General features: G+C 35.5%; 1 protein-coding gene across 8 annotated transcripts in view; it reads left to right on the top strand.

Moving 5' to 3' along the window:
• Positions 1-18,206, top strand: part of Uggt2 (UDP-glucose glycoprotein glucosyltransferase 2) — a 180,076-nt gene that overhangs the window by 12,751 nt on the left and 149,119 nt on the right. For all 8 annotated transcript variants that reach the window (XR_015443736.1, XR_015443735.1, XR_015443734.1 and 5 more), the window contains exons 3-5: positions 1,105-1,235; positions 1,667-1,779; positions 17,463-17,637. Coding sequence is in view for 3 of the 8 variants with exons in the window: in XM_087193034.1 (XP_087049160.1) it covers positions 1,105-1,235; positions 1,667-1,779; positions 17,463-17,637 (419 nt within the window). In the remaining 5 variants the exon portion in view is untranslated. The remainder of the gene's footprint in view (positions 1-1,104; positions 1,236-1,666; positions 1,780-17,462; positions 17,638-18,206) is intronic.

The raw sequence follows: 18,206 nt of genomic DNA, 5'->3' as shown, positions 1-18,206 counted from the left end.
TGGTTTCAGCCATACCCTTTAGTCATTTGTCTTCATACCTAGAAACCCTGACCCTAGGAACTGCATAGCATCTACCCCAATAGTTTTTTGTATAGGAAGATTCTAACAGTCAGTAACCCAGTGCCGAGATATAAAAGAGTAAAAACATTACCAGAAAATATCCAGGGTCCAAGGTATGGGTGCTCATACCAAACAGACTCTAGACCTGCCCAGTTGTTACCTTATTATCTCTGGCTGAACCTAGAATGGGAACTACAGTTTTCTAACACAGTGGCAACCATGCAGATAATGATGGCACCTGGGGCAGTTTGAAGAAAAAAAAAGGGCACACCTGCCAAGCTCAGGGTCCTGAGTTTGATCCCCAGTACCAAAAAAAAAAGGGGGGGGTCACAGATAGAAAGTTCATTCTCATCTTATCCCCATCAGTGCTACCAGCTCTGGTCTTCCATTCTTTTCTGCCTTTGCCTCTTTCGAGGGTTCTCTGTATCCCTGGGGTGTTGGAGAGTTTTAAAATTGAATTCGAGAATTCATCTTTCTCCTTTGTGTCCCTAGGCTCTTTGGAGATGGGTTTAGAGGAGGGAAGCAGCAGCTCAAGTTAGTTTGTTCCAGTTCCAGACAAGATGACACATACTTCTGAAGGGCTGGTTCACATTTTTATTTCTTAAAGTATTAATGGACACAGTAAATACACTTAGCTATCTGCACCAAATCACAATAGAATTTCTTCATATATGTACTTTAAGATTTATTAACTATAATTCTTTAATGTGTTTTGCTGTTCATAATTTCTTTTCTTAAATTGTGTATTGGACCTATGTCATCCTTATAACCCCACAAAGTTGTCTGAAATGCAGGCATGTTCCAAATAGGTGTTAATGGCAAGATTACTTTCACCTCACCTTGTGCAGATTGCTTGGTAATCACTGAAAGATCTAAATAGTGTTATTAATAGTTTTTGATTTTTCCATTTTTCTCTAGTGTCATCCATAACCAAACTTAAAATACAACTGCATGACAGTGATTAAGTTAGCTTTCCAGTAAGCGTTATGCCAGTGTACCAGATATAAAATACTAACATCCTTTTCTTTTTATTTCTTTTTATAGAATCAGCTTATTCTTATTACAGTTTAATCCTGAAGAAAGCTGGACAATTTTTAGATGATTTACACATCAGTCTTTTAAAGTTTGCTTTCTCTATAAGGGCATACTCTCCAACTATTCAGATGTTTCAACAGGTATGTAAATACAAAGAAGCATGTTACTCATGTACATAGATCTATTTAATGTGACCATATATAGTTCAAAATGACCTACAGACTTACTATTTTAGTTCCATAGCTTATCATTGAATATAGCATCTTGTCATTGATTATAAGTGAATATGTAAGTATTTTATAGTTACTTGGAATGAGGACACATTACTACTGAAATAAACTATAATTAAAATTCAGTAGAATAATTTCAGTAACTTTGAATCATGTATTTCCTAGGATAAAGTTTATTTTATTAAAATATTTCTTAAATTCTACCTGTATATTTTTTTTTACTTTAATTAGAACAGTAATTTAATAGTAGTGAATGACTTACTTGAATCAAAGTAATGTGTGAGTTTTAATATATTATAATTATTAACTGCAGTAGCTGACAGTCATCTTTGAAATCTTAGATTGCTGCTGATGAACCACCACCAGATGGTTGTAATGCATTTGTGGTTATCCATGAAAAGCATACCTGCAAAATTAATGAGATTAAAAAGCTACTGAAGAAAGCGACTTCAAGGTAAAGTAATAATAGCCAGTAGTAAAAGAAGTGGCTTTGAAAGAAGAGAGATTTGAAGAAGTTGAAATTTTAATATTCTAGGACATTATCTATTCAAGAATTTATATTTGTATTGAAAAACAGTATATCTGAGAATGTTTTTGTCTTGATGAGCTTTGATTTGTGAATTTTAATTATACCTAAATACCATAACATGTAGAAGATATATATGTTTTACACAAATTATTTTGGAAGTAAACATGCAAAATTGTGCATTTATTTGGACTCTGTATATTTGTATAAGGTGAATACATGGAGAATAAAAAAGTAGGTTGAGTTTTTTTTAAACAATGTAATACTCAAATATTTTTATTTTTTGCACATATTTGATTATAAAATGGTTGAAGCCATGCATGGTGGCACAAACCTGTAATCCCAGCACTCAGAGGGCTGAGGCAGGAGGAGTGCTGTGAGTTTGAGGGCAGTCTGGGCTACATAGTTCAAGGCCAGCCTGAACTACATAGCGAGACCCTGTCTCAAAAAAAAAAAATAATTTTTAAAAAATGGTTAAGGAAATTATTAATACATTAGTGATTTTTTACAAAGTAATAGCTCCCAGGGTGTTTTTTTATTGCCTAATCATTTATACTTTAAAAAGTAAGTTCTTTAATCTTGAAACAGTTCTTTTGATGTAAAAAAATAATAATACACTTTTAGTAATTCATGTTTATACTTGTTGCAAGCTTTTCTAATATTGTTAAACTTCTGACTGATTTTAAGGTATGGAAGGCTTTTATTCTTATATAGCCAATTATTTCCTGTGCATATGTCTTTTGTATTTTTTTATACTTAGTTTTTCCTACGTCTGAGAATTTTACTGTATTTTCCAGTAGCTTTCTTAGTTTTGCGTTTTATTTAAAATTTTTAATCTACATGTAATTTATTTTCATCAAAGATTAGGACCCAGTCAGATTTTCCCCCTAAAATGGCCAGTTGATTATTATATTCATTACATGCGAGTGTGTTTCTACTTCATAGTTGTTTATTCTGTTCTGTTATCTATTTCTTACAGCAGTGACATATTTCAGTATTTACTGCTTTATACTATATTCTCGTATCTGACATGGTAATTTACTCTACGTGGCTGATTTTTTTTAACTTCATAATTTCTTAGCTCTTTGCATGTGTTGATGCTTTCAAGTTAACATTAGAATCCTTCCTCCTTTCCCAGAAATGTACTGGCAAGGGTTAATTTGAATTATGTTAAACATTTGTTAATTCAGGAAGAATTTATATATATATTGAATTTTATCAGATAACATGGTATGTCTCTACTCATATTGTCTTCTAAAATTTAAAAAATAATTGCTTCATCAATTTTTTATCTATTGAAATGAGTACAAAGTTTTTCTCAGTATTCATGCTGATGCATTATGATAAAAAATTTGAAATATTATGCCTTTTGCATTTCTAAGGAAAACTCCTCAGTGATGTGAGATAATCTTAAATTCTTTTCAAGTTAAGATTGCTCATATTTTCGTGTTTCTATTTTACAAAATGAGATTATTTATTTATTTATTTGACATCTTTAATGTTTTTATCAGTGTCATTCTAGCTTTATAGCGAATTAGGCAGCCATGTTATTGTGGACAACTTGTCATAGGATAGGAATTTTCTCTTTCTTTATAACATTAATAAATTTACTTTAAGGTTGTTAGTACATTTTTCTTATTGCATTTTAAAGGAAATTTTTGTCATGTTGAAAATTATCACTGGTTTATAATTTTTGTCAGACTTTATAGTTTTTTATAGAAACATATCTTGAATTTTTTTTTAAAGGGGGAAAGGATTTATTTAGCTCACAGTTTGTAGTGGTTTCAGGCAGGGTGGCATTGCAGACAGGCCTTCCAGAGGAGAAACAGTTCATGGTGGCCAGCAGGTAGTAAAACCAATAAGGGATATCTTGAATTTTTTTAAAAAATTAGCATCAAGATTTTGGGCCATGACCTCACTGCTCATCTTTCCTGATCTTTCTACCTGTCCCTCCTTCCCCAACTCCTTCTAACTCCCCATCCCGAAGGGTAAAGTTGCTATATTGAAGAGTTTATTCACGATAAACGTATGTTGGGTTGGTCCTCTGTTTTTATTTAATTAACACAGTTAAATGTGATAGATTAATAACTACCACAAATTGTCATTTTCTAAGCTGTGCTTGATGCTATGGTATTGCTGATTGTATCATTTGGGCTAAGATGTTGTGATTGATCTAATCAGTTTTCCTTCCTGGTATAATGAAAATGAAATAGCCTCAGAGTCATTAGAGTCTCAAAACCTAAAGACCAGCTATATCTGGAAGACACCTCTGAGAAGCAATCATTCCACAAGGGTTTTAAACACAAGCAACAAAGATACCTGCATTAAGCAATTTTGAAATATCAACCCAGCAATTAAACCAAGGACAGTACCAAAAACAAAAATGAGAAGGCATTTAAGCAAGGCACAAACTCAGACTTCCACCCTACAAAAGGCAAATTCTGGGGGAAATGAGGTGGAAAAGTCTGATAATCAACCACCTGGACACCCTGAACTGATAGCACAGGAAGTAACAAAACAGATGCATGAGGCTCTAGAAAATCAAAGCAGAAATAATCTCCCAGATAACTACAGATATGGTGAGCAGAGTGAAAGACATGATTAGAGGCTCTAGAACAGAAACAGATAAGAAAATAGATGAGATCAGAAACATGCTGGAAGCCATGAATGCCCAGCATAAGAAAGAAATGGAAACCATGATTGCCCAACATAAGAAAGAAATGGAATCCATGAAAGAAATTGGAACATATTCAGGAGATTAAAAACTCCATTGAAAGCATGCAGAGCAGATTAAGAGAATCTGAAGACAGAATATCAGATATGGAAGACAGGATTGTGGTTAAGGACTATAAAAACATTTCTTAAAGATAGTAAGGGATCATGAGAAATCAATCCAACACCTTCTAGATGATGCAAAGAAGAATAACGTAAGACTGATAGGAGTCCACAAAAAAACAGGAGAAAGTACAATTGACATAAAAAAACTGTTCACAGAAGTAATAGTAGAAAACTTCCCAGACAGAGGTGGAGAATTGGACATACAGATAAGTGAGACATATAGAACTCCAACTAGCCATGATCAAAAAAAATCTACACCTACACATATAATAGTCAAGATCCCAGAAACCCAACAGAAGAACAAAATTCTACAGGCAGTTACAGAAAAGAAACAAATCACCTACAAAGGAAAGCCCATCAGAATCACAGCAGACTTCTCAGCACAAACCCTCAAATCAAGGAGAGCCTGGAGTGAAGTATTTCAAGCCCTAAAAGAAAATAACTTCCAACCTAGACTGTTGTATCCTGCAAAATTATCTTTCAAAATTGATGGGGAAATTAGATACTTCCATGACAAAGAACACCTGAGAAATTTCATGAACACCAAACCAGCACTCCAAAAAATTTTAAGCAGTATCCTAGAAAAAGACATGAAGGTCACAACTCCATGAGGCCCAACAGAGGGAAGCCACCAGGCAAGGTAAGACACTAAAGGGAAAGGGGGGGAAATAAGAAATAAAAGAGCCAACAACAGTAAAACATCATGACAAGGATGAGTCAATATCTATCAATTATAACCCTCACTGTTAATGGCCTCAATTCATCAATCAAAAGAAATAGACTGACGGAATGGATTAAGAAGTAAAATCCAGCAATATGCTGAATACAAGAAACATACCTAACTCAAAAGGAAATTCATAGACTGAAAATAAAAGGATGGAAAACAGTTCTCCACTCAGCAGGAACTCAGAAAAAAGCAGGGGTAGCAATCTTATTTGCAGACAAAGTAGGTTTCAAACCAAAACTAATTAAGAGAGACAAAGATGGTCAGTAGATCCTTGTGAAGGGAACAATCCAAGAGGAAGAGATGACAATCCTAAATATATATGTACCAAATATGAATGCCCCCAACTATACAAAACAAATATTAATGGACATGAAAAACCAAATAAGCACTAATACAATTGTAGTGGGAGACCTCAACACCCCTCTATCATAAGTAGACAGATCATCTAGAAAAAAAATTAACAATGAAATTCTGGAACTGGAGGAAGCTCCCCACCTCCATCCCAGGCTCCTAGGGCAGAGAAGCTCAGCCAGTCCCAGCACCCGGAAGGAAGCTTCCCGCCGCCATCCCAGGCTCCTAGGGCAGAGACGCTCAGCTGATCCCAGCACCCAGAAGGAAGCTCCCCCACTGCCATCCCAGGCTCCTAGGGCAGAGAAGCTCAGCTGGTCCCAGCACCCAGAAGGAAGCACCCCCACTGCCATCCCAGGTTCCTAGGGCAGAGAAGCTCAGCTGGTCCCAGCACCCAGAAGGGAGCACCCCCACTGCCAACCCAGGCTCCTAGGGCAGAGAAGGTGAGCCGGTCCCAGCACCCGGAAGGAAGCTCCCCCACCACCATTCCAAGCTCCTAGGGCAGAGAAGCTGAGCCGTTCCCAGAACCCAGAAGAAAGCTCCCCCACTGCCATCGCAAGCTCCTAGGGCCGAGAAGGTGAGCTGCGTGGGTGCCAAAAGCACCCCCCCCATGGAAATGAGAAAATACGTAAGCCTCACAAACAGACTTCCAGATCACCTACAGCATCCCCAAAGGGAAATGAGATGGAACAGTCTGATACTCAACCACCTGGACTCTGAACTGGCAACAAAAGAAGATCTGGGAAAAATGAAATCAGAAATAATTACTCAGATAACAGCAAAGATTTTGCTCATGGTGCAAGACATGATTAATCTACAGAGGACACAGATAAAAAAATAGAGGAACTGAGGAACATGATGGAATCCCAACATAGGAAACAAATGGAATCCATAAAACAGATACAAACAGATTTCCAAGAGACTAAAAACTCCATTGAAAGTCTGCGCAGCAGAATGAACCAATGTGAGGATAGAATTTCACATATAGAAGATAAGATTGCAATTAGTGACGAGGAAAAGAAAAATTGCTTTAAAATTGTAAGGGAACACAAGAAATCAATCCAGCAGCTACTAGATGATGCAAAGAAGAATAACATAAGACTGATTGGAGTCAATGAAGAAAGAGGAGAGTGCAGATGACATAGAAAAACTGTTCACAGAAGTGATGGCAGAAAACTTCCCAAGCAGGGGAGAAGAACTTGACATACAGATAAGTGAGGCATATAGGACTCCAGCTAGCCTTGATCAAAAAAAATCTACGCATAGGCATATAATAGTTAGGATTCCAGAAATCCAACAGAAGAATAAATTTTACAAGCAGTTGGAGCAAAGAAACAAATCACATACAAAAGAAAGCCCATCAGAATCACAGCAGACTTCTCAACACAAACGCTCAAGGCAAGAAGAGCTTGGAATGAAGTATTTCAAGCCCTAAAGGAAAACAGCCTCCAACCCAGATTGATGTACCCTGCAAAACTATCTTTCAAAATTGATGAAGAAACAAGATACTTTGATGATAAAGAGCACCTCAGGAACTTCATGAATACCAAACTGGCACTCCAAGAAATTTTAGACAATAACCTAGGAAAAGACAATGAGGATCACAACCCCAAGAAACCCAGCAGAATGAATCCATTGGGCATGACAAATTAAACGCAAAGGGGGAGAATCCAACAAAAAGAAAAAGTCATGACAAGGCTTTTAAAACTTTTGACTTCATCTCCCTAATGAGTGTATAATTCAATCTTATTGTTGTACTGATGAGTATTTTTCTGATTCTAGAGTTGCACACCATTCCTTGTGCTATACTGGCTGTTTATCATCTTCTTATGTCTGCATTTTAATTGGGTTGTCTATTAATGAGCTCTAAGAATTCTTTATTCTGATCATAGGTTATATGCAATGAAAATATGGTCTGTTTAAGAACTCCTTTTCATTTTAATGATGTCATTTAAAGTTCTAAATATTGATGGAATCTCATTTATCAATTTTTTTCTTTTATACATCATGTTTTTTGTATCCTAGGTAGTTCTTGCCTACCCTGAATTCATAAATATTTTCCCTTATAATTTCTTCTTAAAGTTTTATACTTTTAGGCTTTCTTATTTAGGTTCATAGATCCCTTCAAGTTATTTTCATATATGGAAAAAAAGGGTTGAGGTTAATTTTTTATATACAGATACCAGATGTTCTAGTGCCATTTGCTGAAGACACTATCTCTTCCTCCACTCTTGAATTGAGTTTATATTCTATAAAATGCTAATGTTAAATAATCTTTCAAAACTCAGTGGACCATATATGTGTGGTTCTGTTTCTAGATTCTCTGTTTTTTTCAAACTGTGTATGTCTTTCCTTACACCAACACTGCCTTGATTACTGTAGCTTTAGAAGAAGTCTTAAAATTAGGTACTAAACATCTTCTGACACTGTTTTTGTTTTTGTTTCTGTTTTTAATTTTTCTAGGTCCTTTGTACTCCTACATAACTTTTAAATTTCAATATCCATTTCTTCATTTATAGCAAGTATACACAGACCTGAATTTTTATATGTACCTTGTGTTTTCTAATCCTGCTAAATTCAAGTACAAGTTCTAGAGGCTCCTAGAGATTTCTTAGTATTTTCTCTGTAGATGATCATTTCATCTACATATAAAGATTTTGATTCTGCCATGCCAGTCCTATCCTAGTTGTGTCATTTTATTGCCAGACTATTTTGGTGGGGCCTAGGTTTCAAAGTTTAATGGACAGATAAAGAGTAAGCATATCTGCCCTTGTTCCCCACCTTACGGAGAAAGCGTTGTATCTTCTCCATTCATATAAGGCGTTCTCACTGGAAGTATGGAGTACATGTCTTTAATCTGTTGAGAAGTTTATGTTCTACTTCTAGTCTCCTGATAGCTTTAACATGAACAGCTGTAGAATTTAGTCCAATACTTTTTCTGCAACTACTGACAGGATCATATGGCTTTTTCCTTTCCTCTGTTTAAATGATGACTTTTGGGGGTGGATCTTCCAATGCTGAACCAACACTGCCATCCCTATAACAAAACCACTTTCTATATCCTGCCAGATCTGACTTCTAATAGTTTGTTTTGTTAAACAAATTTCTATCTATATTCATACTTTTTTCTTCTATTATCTTTATCCAGTTTTAGTATTAGCACAATGTTATTTCCTAAAATGAGGGGAGAAGTGTTTCTTCTTTTTTCTGCTTTGTTTGATAAAATTTATCAGTTAAAGTGTTTATGAGCCTGTTGTTGTCATATAGGTAGGTTTTCAAGCTAGGAATATACTTTCTTTAATAGGTGCTATTCAAATTTTATATTTCCTCCAGAGTTAGTTTCATTAGTTTGTCTTCCAGGTTACTTCTTAGAAGTTGTCAAATTTATTTCAAAAAGGATTTTTGTAATATGCTTTCTGTATCTTTTTAAATTCTGTAAAATCTGTGGTAATGTCTCCTAGATCTTAATATTGTAATTTAAAAAATGTATACCTGATATTGTGTAACAGGAAGAAAAGGTCTAAAGGAGCAGGGTAATTGGGAGGGGTAGGGGAAGGGAAAAATGGGAAAGGAAAAAATATGAGAAGAGGAAAAAACTGGAAACAAGGTCTTTGCAAATAGGGGAGGGTGGAGGGGGTGAAGGGAGGGCAGGGAAAGGGGAAAAAAATAAGAACCAAGAAACTCATGTAATGGTACAAGATCCCAATGATGAGTGTAACTGTATTTTATACCTAAAATGTACCAATAAAGTTAATGGGGGAAAAAAAAAGAAATTCTAGAAGTGAACCAAGCTGTTGAACAAATGGACTTAATAGATGTTTACAGAGTGTTCCTCCCCCACAAAATCAGAATACACATTCTTTTCAGCTGCACACGCGTCATTCTCCAAAATAAATCACATGTTAGCTCATAGGACATGTCTAAATAAATGTAAAACAATTGAAGTTATCCCCTGTATATTATCAGACCATAGTGCAATAAAATTGGAGGTCAAAACATAAACCACAAAACACCCACAAACACATGGAAATTGAATAACACCCTCCTGAACAACCAATGGGTCACAGAGGAAATTAAAGAAGAAATTAGACTGTTTCTACAAGTAAATGATAATGCCAGTACAACATACAGAAATCTATGGGACACAATGAAAGCAGTTCTACGTGGGAAATTCATAGCAGTGAATGCCCATATTAGGAAAACAGAGAGAACTCAGTTAAATAACCTAATGCAGAACCTCAAGCTCCTAGAAAAAGAAGAGCATAACAAACCCAAAGCTTGTACAAGAAAGAAGATTACAAAGATCCGAGCAGAAATCAATGCAATGGAGTCTAAGAGAACAATACAAAAAATTAATCAAAGAGTTGGTTTTTTGAAAGAATAAATAAAATCGATAAACCTTTAGCCAGCCTTATCAAAAAAAGGAAAGAAAAGGCTCAGATCCATGCAATTAAGAACAAAAAAGATGAAGTCACAACAGACCCAGCAGAAATCCAGAGGATCATCAATACCTAGAGAACCTGTCCTCTAATAAAATGGAAGACACAGAAGAAATGGGCAGATTCCTAAATACATACGAATTGCCACAGTTAAATGAAGAAGATATAGAATTTCTAAACACTCCAATTACAATGAGTGAAATTGAAAATGTAATAAAAAATTTACCAACAAAGAAAAGCCCAGATCCTGATGAATTCTACAAGACATTTAAAGAACTATCACCATTACTCTTTAAACTCATCAAGGAAATTGAAAGCGAAGCAAGGCTTCCAAATTCATTCCTGGAAGCAAGTGCCACTTTGATTCCAAAACCAGGTAAAGACCCGACCCAAAAAGAGAACTACAGGCCAATCTCCCTAATGAACATAGATGCAAAAATCCTCAACAAGATACTGGCAAACAGAATACAGAGGGTCATCAAGAAGATCATACACCCTGACCAAGTCGGATTTATCCCAGGGATGCAAGGATGGTTCAACATACTTAAATCAATAAATGTTATACACTATATTAACAGACTCAAGGACAAAAACCATATGATCATCTCAATAGATGCAGAAAAGGCATTCAACAAAATCCAACACCCATTCGTTGTAAAAATGCTACAAAAAATTGAAATAGAAGGTCTTTATCTCAACCTGATTAAGGCTATGAAAAACCAACAGCCAGCATCATACTAAATGGTCAAAAACTGAAAACTTTCATGCTAAAATCAGGAACAAGACAAGGATGCTCACTATCACCACTCCTGTTCAATATTGTTCTGGGAACAGTAGCCACAGCAAAGAGAAAGAAATAAAAGGAATAAAGATAGGAAAGGAAGAAGTTAAGTTGTCATTATTTGCTGATGATATGATTCTTTACATAGAAGACCCAAAAAACTTGGTCAAAAGTCTTCTAGACCTAGTTGACAGATTCAGTAGAGTAGCTGGATGGAAGGTCAACACTCAAAAAACAATAGCCTTCTTATACACAAATAGCAGACTCATTGAGAGGGAAATTTGGGAAATAATTCCTTTTACAATAACATCTAAAAAAATGAAATAGCTAGGAATCAGCCTAACGAAGCAAAAGACCTCTACACTGAAAACTACAGCACTGTGAAAAAGGAGATCGAAAAGGATATAAGAAAATGGAAAGATATCCCTTTTTCCTGGGTAGGAAGAACAAATATAGTGAAAATGGCCATATTTCCAAAACTACTATATAGATTTAATGCAATGCCGATTGAAATTCCAACAATATACTTCACAAAACTAGAGAAAACAATCCAAAAATTCATTTGGAATCAGAAGAAACCTAGAACAACTAAAGCAATTCTAGGCAACAGAGACATGGCTGGGGGTATCACAATCCCCAACTTGAATCTATACTACAAAGCTACTGTGATAAAAACAGCATGGTACTGGCAAAGAAATAGACCCAAGGATCAGTAGAATAGATTAGAAGATGCAGAAACAACTCCAGACATACTCAGCCACCTCATCTTTGACAAGGGAGCCAACCCCTCTCGTTGGAGGAAAGATAGCCTATTTAATAAATGGCGTTGGAAAAGCTGGATTTTAACCTGGCAAAGATTAAAACTAGAGCCATACCTAGCACCATTCACTAAACTAAGATTGAAGTGGATTAAAGATCTCAATATTAAGACAGAAACACTAAACTTGCTGGAAGATAAGTTAGGTAGAACTCTTGACATTGGCTCAGGAAAAGACTTTATAAACAAATCCTCAGCATGAGAGCTAGCACAAAGAATCAACAACTGGGATCTCATCTTATTAAAAAGCTTCTGCACTGCAAAAGAAACCACCAACAGAGCTAAGAGACAACCTACAATGTGGGAAAAAAGTTTTAGCAGCTGTACCTCAGATGAAGGCCTACTATCTAGAATATATAAAGAATTGAAAAAATTCAGACGCCCCCCCAAATTCAAAGACCCAATTCAAAAATGGGCATCTGAAATGAACGGACATTTCTCAGACGAAGAAGTAAAAGCAGCAAATAAATATATGAAAAGCTGTTCAACATCAGTGGTTATTCAAGAGATGCAGATGAAAACAACACTAAGATTCTACCTCACCCCAGAAAGAATGGCTGCTATTAAGAAATCAACCAATAACAAATGTTGGTGGGGGTGTGGGGAGACAGGAACCCTTCTCCATTGTTGGTGGGAGTGCAGACTGGTGCAACCACTGTGGAAATCAGTGTGGAGATACCCCAAAGAACTAGGACTAGAGGTCCCATTTGACCCAGCTATGCCCCTGCTGGGTATCTTCCCCCCAAAATTAAAAGAATCATACCACAGTGATATATGTGCACCCATGTTTATAATGGCACAGTTTGTAATAGCTAAAGCTTCGAAACAGCCCAAGTGCCCATCGACTAGAAACTGGATAAAGAAGATGTGTTTTTTTTATAAAATGGAGTACTACTCAACCATAAAGAATGAGAAACTAGAGACATTTATGGCTAAATGGATGCATAATGAGGCCATACTCTTAAGTGAAATAAATAGGACACATGTGTAAATACCGAATAGTTTATCTAGTGTGAGAAACTGAGAGTGTAAATAAGGATTAAAATGAATGGTTGATAATTTGAAATAAGAAAAGGTCCAAAGGTGTAGGGTTCGTGGGAGGGGAAGGGGAAGGGGAAGAAGGAAAAGGAAAAATTATGAGAAAAGAAAAAAAATGGAAATGAAATCTGTGTAAATAAGGGAAGGGTGGAGGGGGTGAAGGGCTCACAGGTAATGGGGGAAGAAATAAGAACTAAGATTCATCATGTACAGGTACAAGCACCCAATGATAAATGTAAATGTATTGTTTACCTGAAGTGTACCAATAAAAGAATTAAAAAGAAAAAAAAAGATTTTGGGCCATGGGCCTTGGTAATGAGTCCTTGCATGTTCTTTCTTTCTTGGTCTGACCAACAAAACTATGGAAGACCTTGACATTACTTTTCCCAGGTCATTTCTCAGTGTTGTCTTTGCAGCAAGTAATCTTGAGGAATGAGGCTGTATTTCCCTCAGGAATGGGGAAGGAGGTAGGATTGGTTATAGCTTACTGTAAAGCAGTGATTCCCTCTGGCCAGTGTTTCTCAGCTGAAATATACATCCATATTTGGGTGGTAGCAGTCTAAGTCCAAATTTTGTCACTTTATGTGGTCTTGGGGCAAAAACAAAAATCATGATCCCTGCTATGTCATGAACAATGAAGTCCTTTGTCTTGAATCAGAAATCTCATGTTTTCTACTAGAAGCCATGAAACGATACAAAGCTATACTTAATTAGTTTGCAAATTGGGCAGTATCAAACCTTATATTTTTATGGCTGTTGACATTTTTGGAGAAAAGGATGTGATGTTAACAGACAGGGCTTTCTGGAAGAGGAAGGACAAGTACCCCGTGGGTTGGAGAGAAAAAAGTTCTGTGTTCAGATTTTCTCACCACTGCCAGTCTTTCTCTTGTGCTTTTGGTGGTGGGGGTGGGGAGGATTATAGAACTCTTTTGGTAATTTTTTTTTAGCCCTGGCACTCGCTTCACGATTCATGTTCCTATAAAAAAAAGGTGCCAAAACTTGAGTAATTTGATGCACTGTTGTTTTGGCTCATATCTGAATATATAACTAGTATTGATACTTATGAATGAGTGACCATGAAGTCTAGAGGAAGACTATCTCATTCAGGGACTGCTATATGGACTGTCCAGTCCTGGAGGAAAGGGCAACAACCACCTCAGTAGTAGCTGCTAGACTACTCAGAAATGCTGTTTCCAAGTGCAGTAGCACCTTCCAAAAAAACCCCTACTGTAAGAATAGATGGTCTTGGGCCATGGATTTAGCTTAGTGGTGCCGCCGCCTGCCTCGCAAGCGCAAGGTCCTGAATTTGATCCCCAGTACCCAAAAAAATAAAAATAAAAAAGAGCTGCTCTTAAGCTGCTACTAAACTCTTATTGAAACTAAATACCTAGCGCATGGAGACCTTATGACTGCTACCTGACATTTTTACATTGTGGTATAGATCAACTAGGATTCAGTGACTGCAAGGCAGATGTTATCCAATAAATATCTCGCCAGTCAAATAGAAGAAATTCATTAGCACAGCTACTTGGCTGTAGAATAATCTTAAGTATTAATGAAAAAGTAGCAGTAACTTTTTTTGGGAAACCAAATCCCTTTTCACAACTTGAAGTAAAATGACTGAGTTCAACAAGACTTCATTTCATAGTGGTTTCCTTAAATAGCTGGCTGAGGCTATTGACATATTCAGTTAAGATAATACAGTTGTGTTTGCACTGTTGCTCCTACCTTTCAACCAGACACTAACTGTAAAACCAGATGCTCGTATGACCATTCCATTTGTTGGTCAGAAAACAAAGTCGGTTGTCTTCTCCTTAGGCAATCCCTGTCCCTCGATGAAGTTTACTACATTTATACTGCCTGTTTCCTGTTGCCAATGGCCTACCTGTCTGGTCTGCCACTTGGAAGATTATACACTGGCAGATTAGAACTGCCATAAAAAGATTAGCCTAGTTTGAACTTCAGGCATACATCATTGGTTTGATACCCTCTCAAAATTAGTCCATGAAGTTATTTAAGTACATAGTTTATATATTTATATGTGTATATACAGTAATATAAATATTTTGATTTTTCTCTTTTGTGGGTATATTTCTCGTAACTAGATTTTATTCAGTTTTCATTTTGTTTTTCCAAATTACATTTTTATCTAATATTTTAGATTATAAACATCTTTAAAGAGGACTGATAGGTGTGTTCTGCTTTTTTGTTGTAATCTATTACCTTTTGCATTCACTTATGCATTTTCTTCTGCCTTTGTATGAGCCAAACACTTGAGAGTTTTTGTTTTTGTTTTTTTTTAGTCATAACACGTTTGGGGCATTAAGATTTCCTTTCTTTACTACATAGTATTTAATCATTCTAATTTCCTTTTCAAAAAAAAACTACTTCAGAGTAGTTTTATTTCCTTTTTATAGGCCAATGGGATAAAGTTATACTTACTGAGAATGGTCATGATTGCTGTCATTTTCCCTGACTATTTAACTCAATTTATAACTATACTGTCTGAAGTTTTGGGTGGGTTCAGGCCTTGAATCTTTGAACAGTAGAACAAGAAGTAGAGGAGAGATAAAGTATCATTGTGCCTTTCTTTTTGGCTAACATGTTTCTCTGTTTCTAAGGAAAAGACAAACCATTCTCAAATTAGGAACAGAATAGACAAAATATATAATTGTAATTAAAACACTGTCCTTCTAGTCTGAATGTTTTAGTTGTGGGAACGGAATTTGGGTGCGAGTTACTCTGACCTTGGCATGTAGGCTTCAGCTAGACTCAATTCTATCAACAAGCCAACTGTGTGGTTAACTCTTCACAGCCTGCTTTGGGCATAATCAGTATTACAGTCCTCTGCAAGAGGTGGAATGTGATAGTTAAGCTTGATTGTGTCAACTTGATTGGCTTGGGAGCCACACAAGGCATTGGCTGAGCACACTTCTGGGTGTCTTTGTGGGTCATGCCTTTGGGTACTATATCTGGTCCCAGCCCTTTCCTTTCTGGTGTTGTTCTTGTGTTCTGCTTCCCAGCCACCATGAACTAAGCATCTTTGTTCTGTTATGCTCTTCTGCTATGATATTCCTGTCATGGTAACTGCTTATCATAGACTGAATTCCCTGAAAGTATGAGCCAAATTAAACTTGTCTTCCTTTAAGTTGTAGGTGTTGAGTATTGTGTCCCAGCAGCAGGAAAGCTCACCAGTATATATTACTTTAAACATTTTGTCCCAAACAGAATGCTATGTTTAAAGTAAAGTAAATCATATGGAGTCATTATAAAAACAATTTAAATACTAAAGAAAAAAGCAGTATAGAAAGATGTTATTTAACCATCCTGAGTTTGTACTATAAAGGGTATATCACATCTTGATCCTTTTTATTTCCCTTTCCTTTCCTTTCCTTCCTGTCTTTCTCCATCCTCAGTACCCCTTCCTATCTCCAAAGGTCTATCTCCGTTTATCATCTTTCTTCTGTTTTGTTTTTTAAGTTGTTTATACTTTGAACTCATATAAGGGAAACTGTGTAATATTTAACCTTCTGTGTCTGATGTATTTCACTTGGGATTGTGGTCTCAAGGTGCAGCCATTTTCCTATGAATGACTTAAATATCCTTTATAGTTGAGTAGTACTCCATTGTGTGTATATACCACATTTGCTTAAACCGTTCATCTACTTAAGGACATATAGAATGCTTCCAGGATTTAGCTGTTATGAGTTCGGCTGCTGTAAACATCAGTATGTGTATATCATTGTAATATGATATCTTTGACTCTTGGAAAGATGCCCACCCAGAGGAAGAACACCTGGGTGAAATATAATCTCTATTTTTACTTCTCTGAGGAATCTTCATAGTGATTTCCATCTTGGTTGTACTGGTTTACATTCCTACCGACAATGTAGATTCCTTTTTCCTCACAACCTTGTTAGCATTTATTGTTTTTTGAGCTTTTGGTGATAGCTTTTCTGGAGTAAGGTGGAATCTCAGTGTTGTTTTGATTTGCATTTCTCTAGTGGCCAAAGGTGCCAAAACTTAAAATTTTAAGTAAATGATAGTTACTCTCTAATTTTTGTAGTGCAGATAGATTTTACTAGTAAGTATAAGGAATCTAGAACAATGCCTGACAAACAAAATGCTAAAATCTGATTATGACGATAAAGTTAGACCATAGAATTCCTATGTTTCTTTGACTATCTTTAAGAATTTCATTAATAGTTTTATATTAAGTATTGATAATCTTTTTGAAAGATAGTACCTTTGCATTTTTTTCCAAATATTTGTAAACTCTTTTCAGAAAATATGAGCTACCATAAAAATCATACTATTCTAATTAAATAAAATATAAATTTTATTTAATTGAAAATTATGTTGCCATTATGTGTTGTTAAAGATAATAAACCTTGCAGAAAAATAATTCATTTTTATATTAAATTTTGGATTCACCAAATTTTTTTTCTTTTATGTCATTTAGTAAAAGTTGTGTGCATAAAGTCACCACAGGATATTTTCTTTTTCTGTGGTTATATATATTATGAATTGTTTGATAAACAAGTTATAAAATATTACAAAATATATCTGATATGCTGTTGACTTTCAATTCTCTTAAAAGTTTGTGCTTTGTTTTCACTTTAGGCCCAGGCCTTACCTGCTTAAAGGAGATCATAAATTTCCCACAGACAAAGAGAACTTACCAGTAATTATTCTCTATGCAGAAGTGGGTACCAGAGCATTTAGTGAATTTCACAAAGTACTGTCTGAGAAAGCTCAAAGTGGTAAAATTCTGTATGTTCTTCGTCATTATATTCAGGTACATGTTTGTTTTTCCAATGCTATTTTGAATACAGAAAAATAATTTTTAAGATAATTATACTAGATTTATATGATTTCTCCAAGACAGTTAAGATTTTAAAATTTAATACAATAAACATATGAGTTTAACATACAAAAATGAATCAGGATTCTATCTCTTGTTGAGTGTCAGGATTATAGTCCTTTCCCATATATATTTGGCACAGATTGAACATATTTAAAAAACTCTTCAATAACATGTATAATATTTGCTAACATTTATAAATATTGCCACTTTTAAAAAATTGTATCACAGTGAAGGAATCTGATTTATCTGATAATATATTCAAATTACTAAGAGTGGTATGAGAATACTATTAACCCTATTTCTTTTGAGTGATTACTACTTTCTTATTCAAATTTCTGTTCAAATATGTTATATTGTCCTGTCTTTCCCCAGCCTCTGATCACTGTCACATACTACCGCATTATTCTGATTCCATAGCATATATATTATATCTCAAATTTCTTATCCCCCCTCAGATTATAATGGCCATTAGAGGACTTTGCTTTTTTAATATTCCTAAC

This window comes from Heterocephalus glaber, unplaced genomic scaffold, assembly GCF_053883595.1.
Source record: "Heterocephalus glaber isolate CG9 unplaced genomic scaffold, H.glaber_assembly_v1.0 deba00001577, whole genome shotgun sequence".
In the NCBI taxonomy this organism is placed as follows: Eukaryota; Metazoa; Chordata; class Mammalia; order Rodentia; family Bathyergidae; genus Heterocephalus; species Heterocephalus glaber.
Note: the sequence above shows the minus strand (reverse complement) of the source record. Positions and strands in the feature narration are given on the sequence as shown.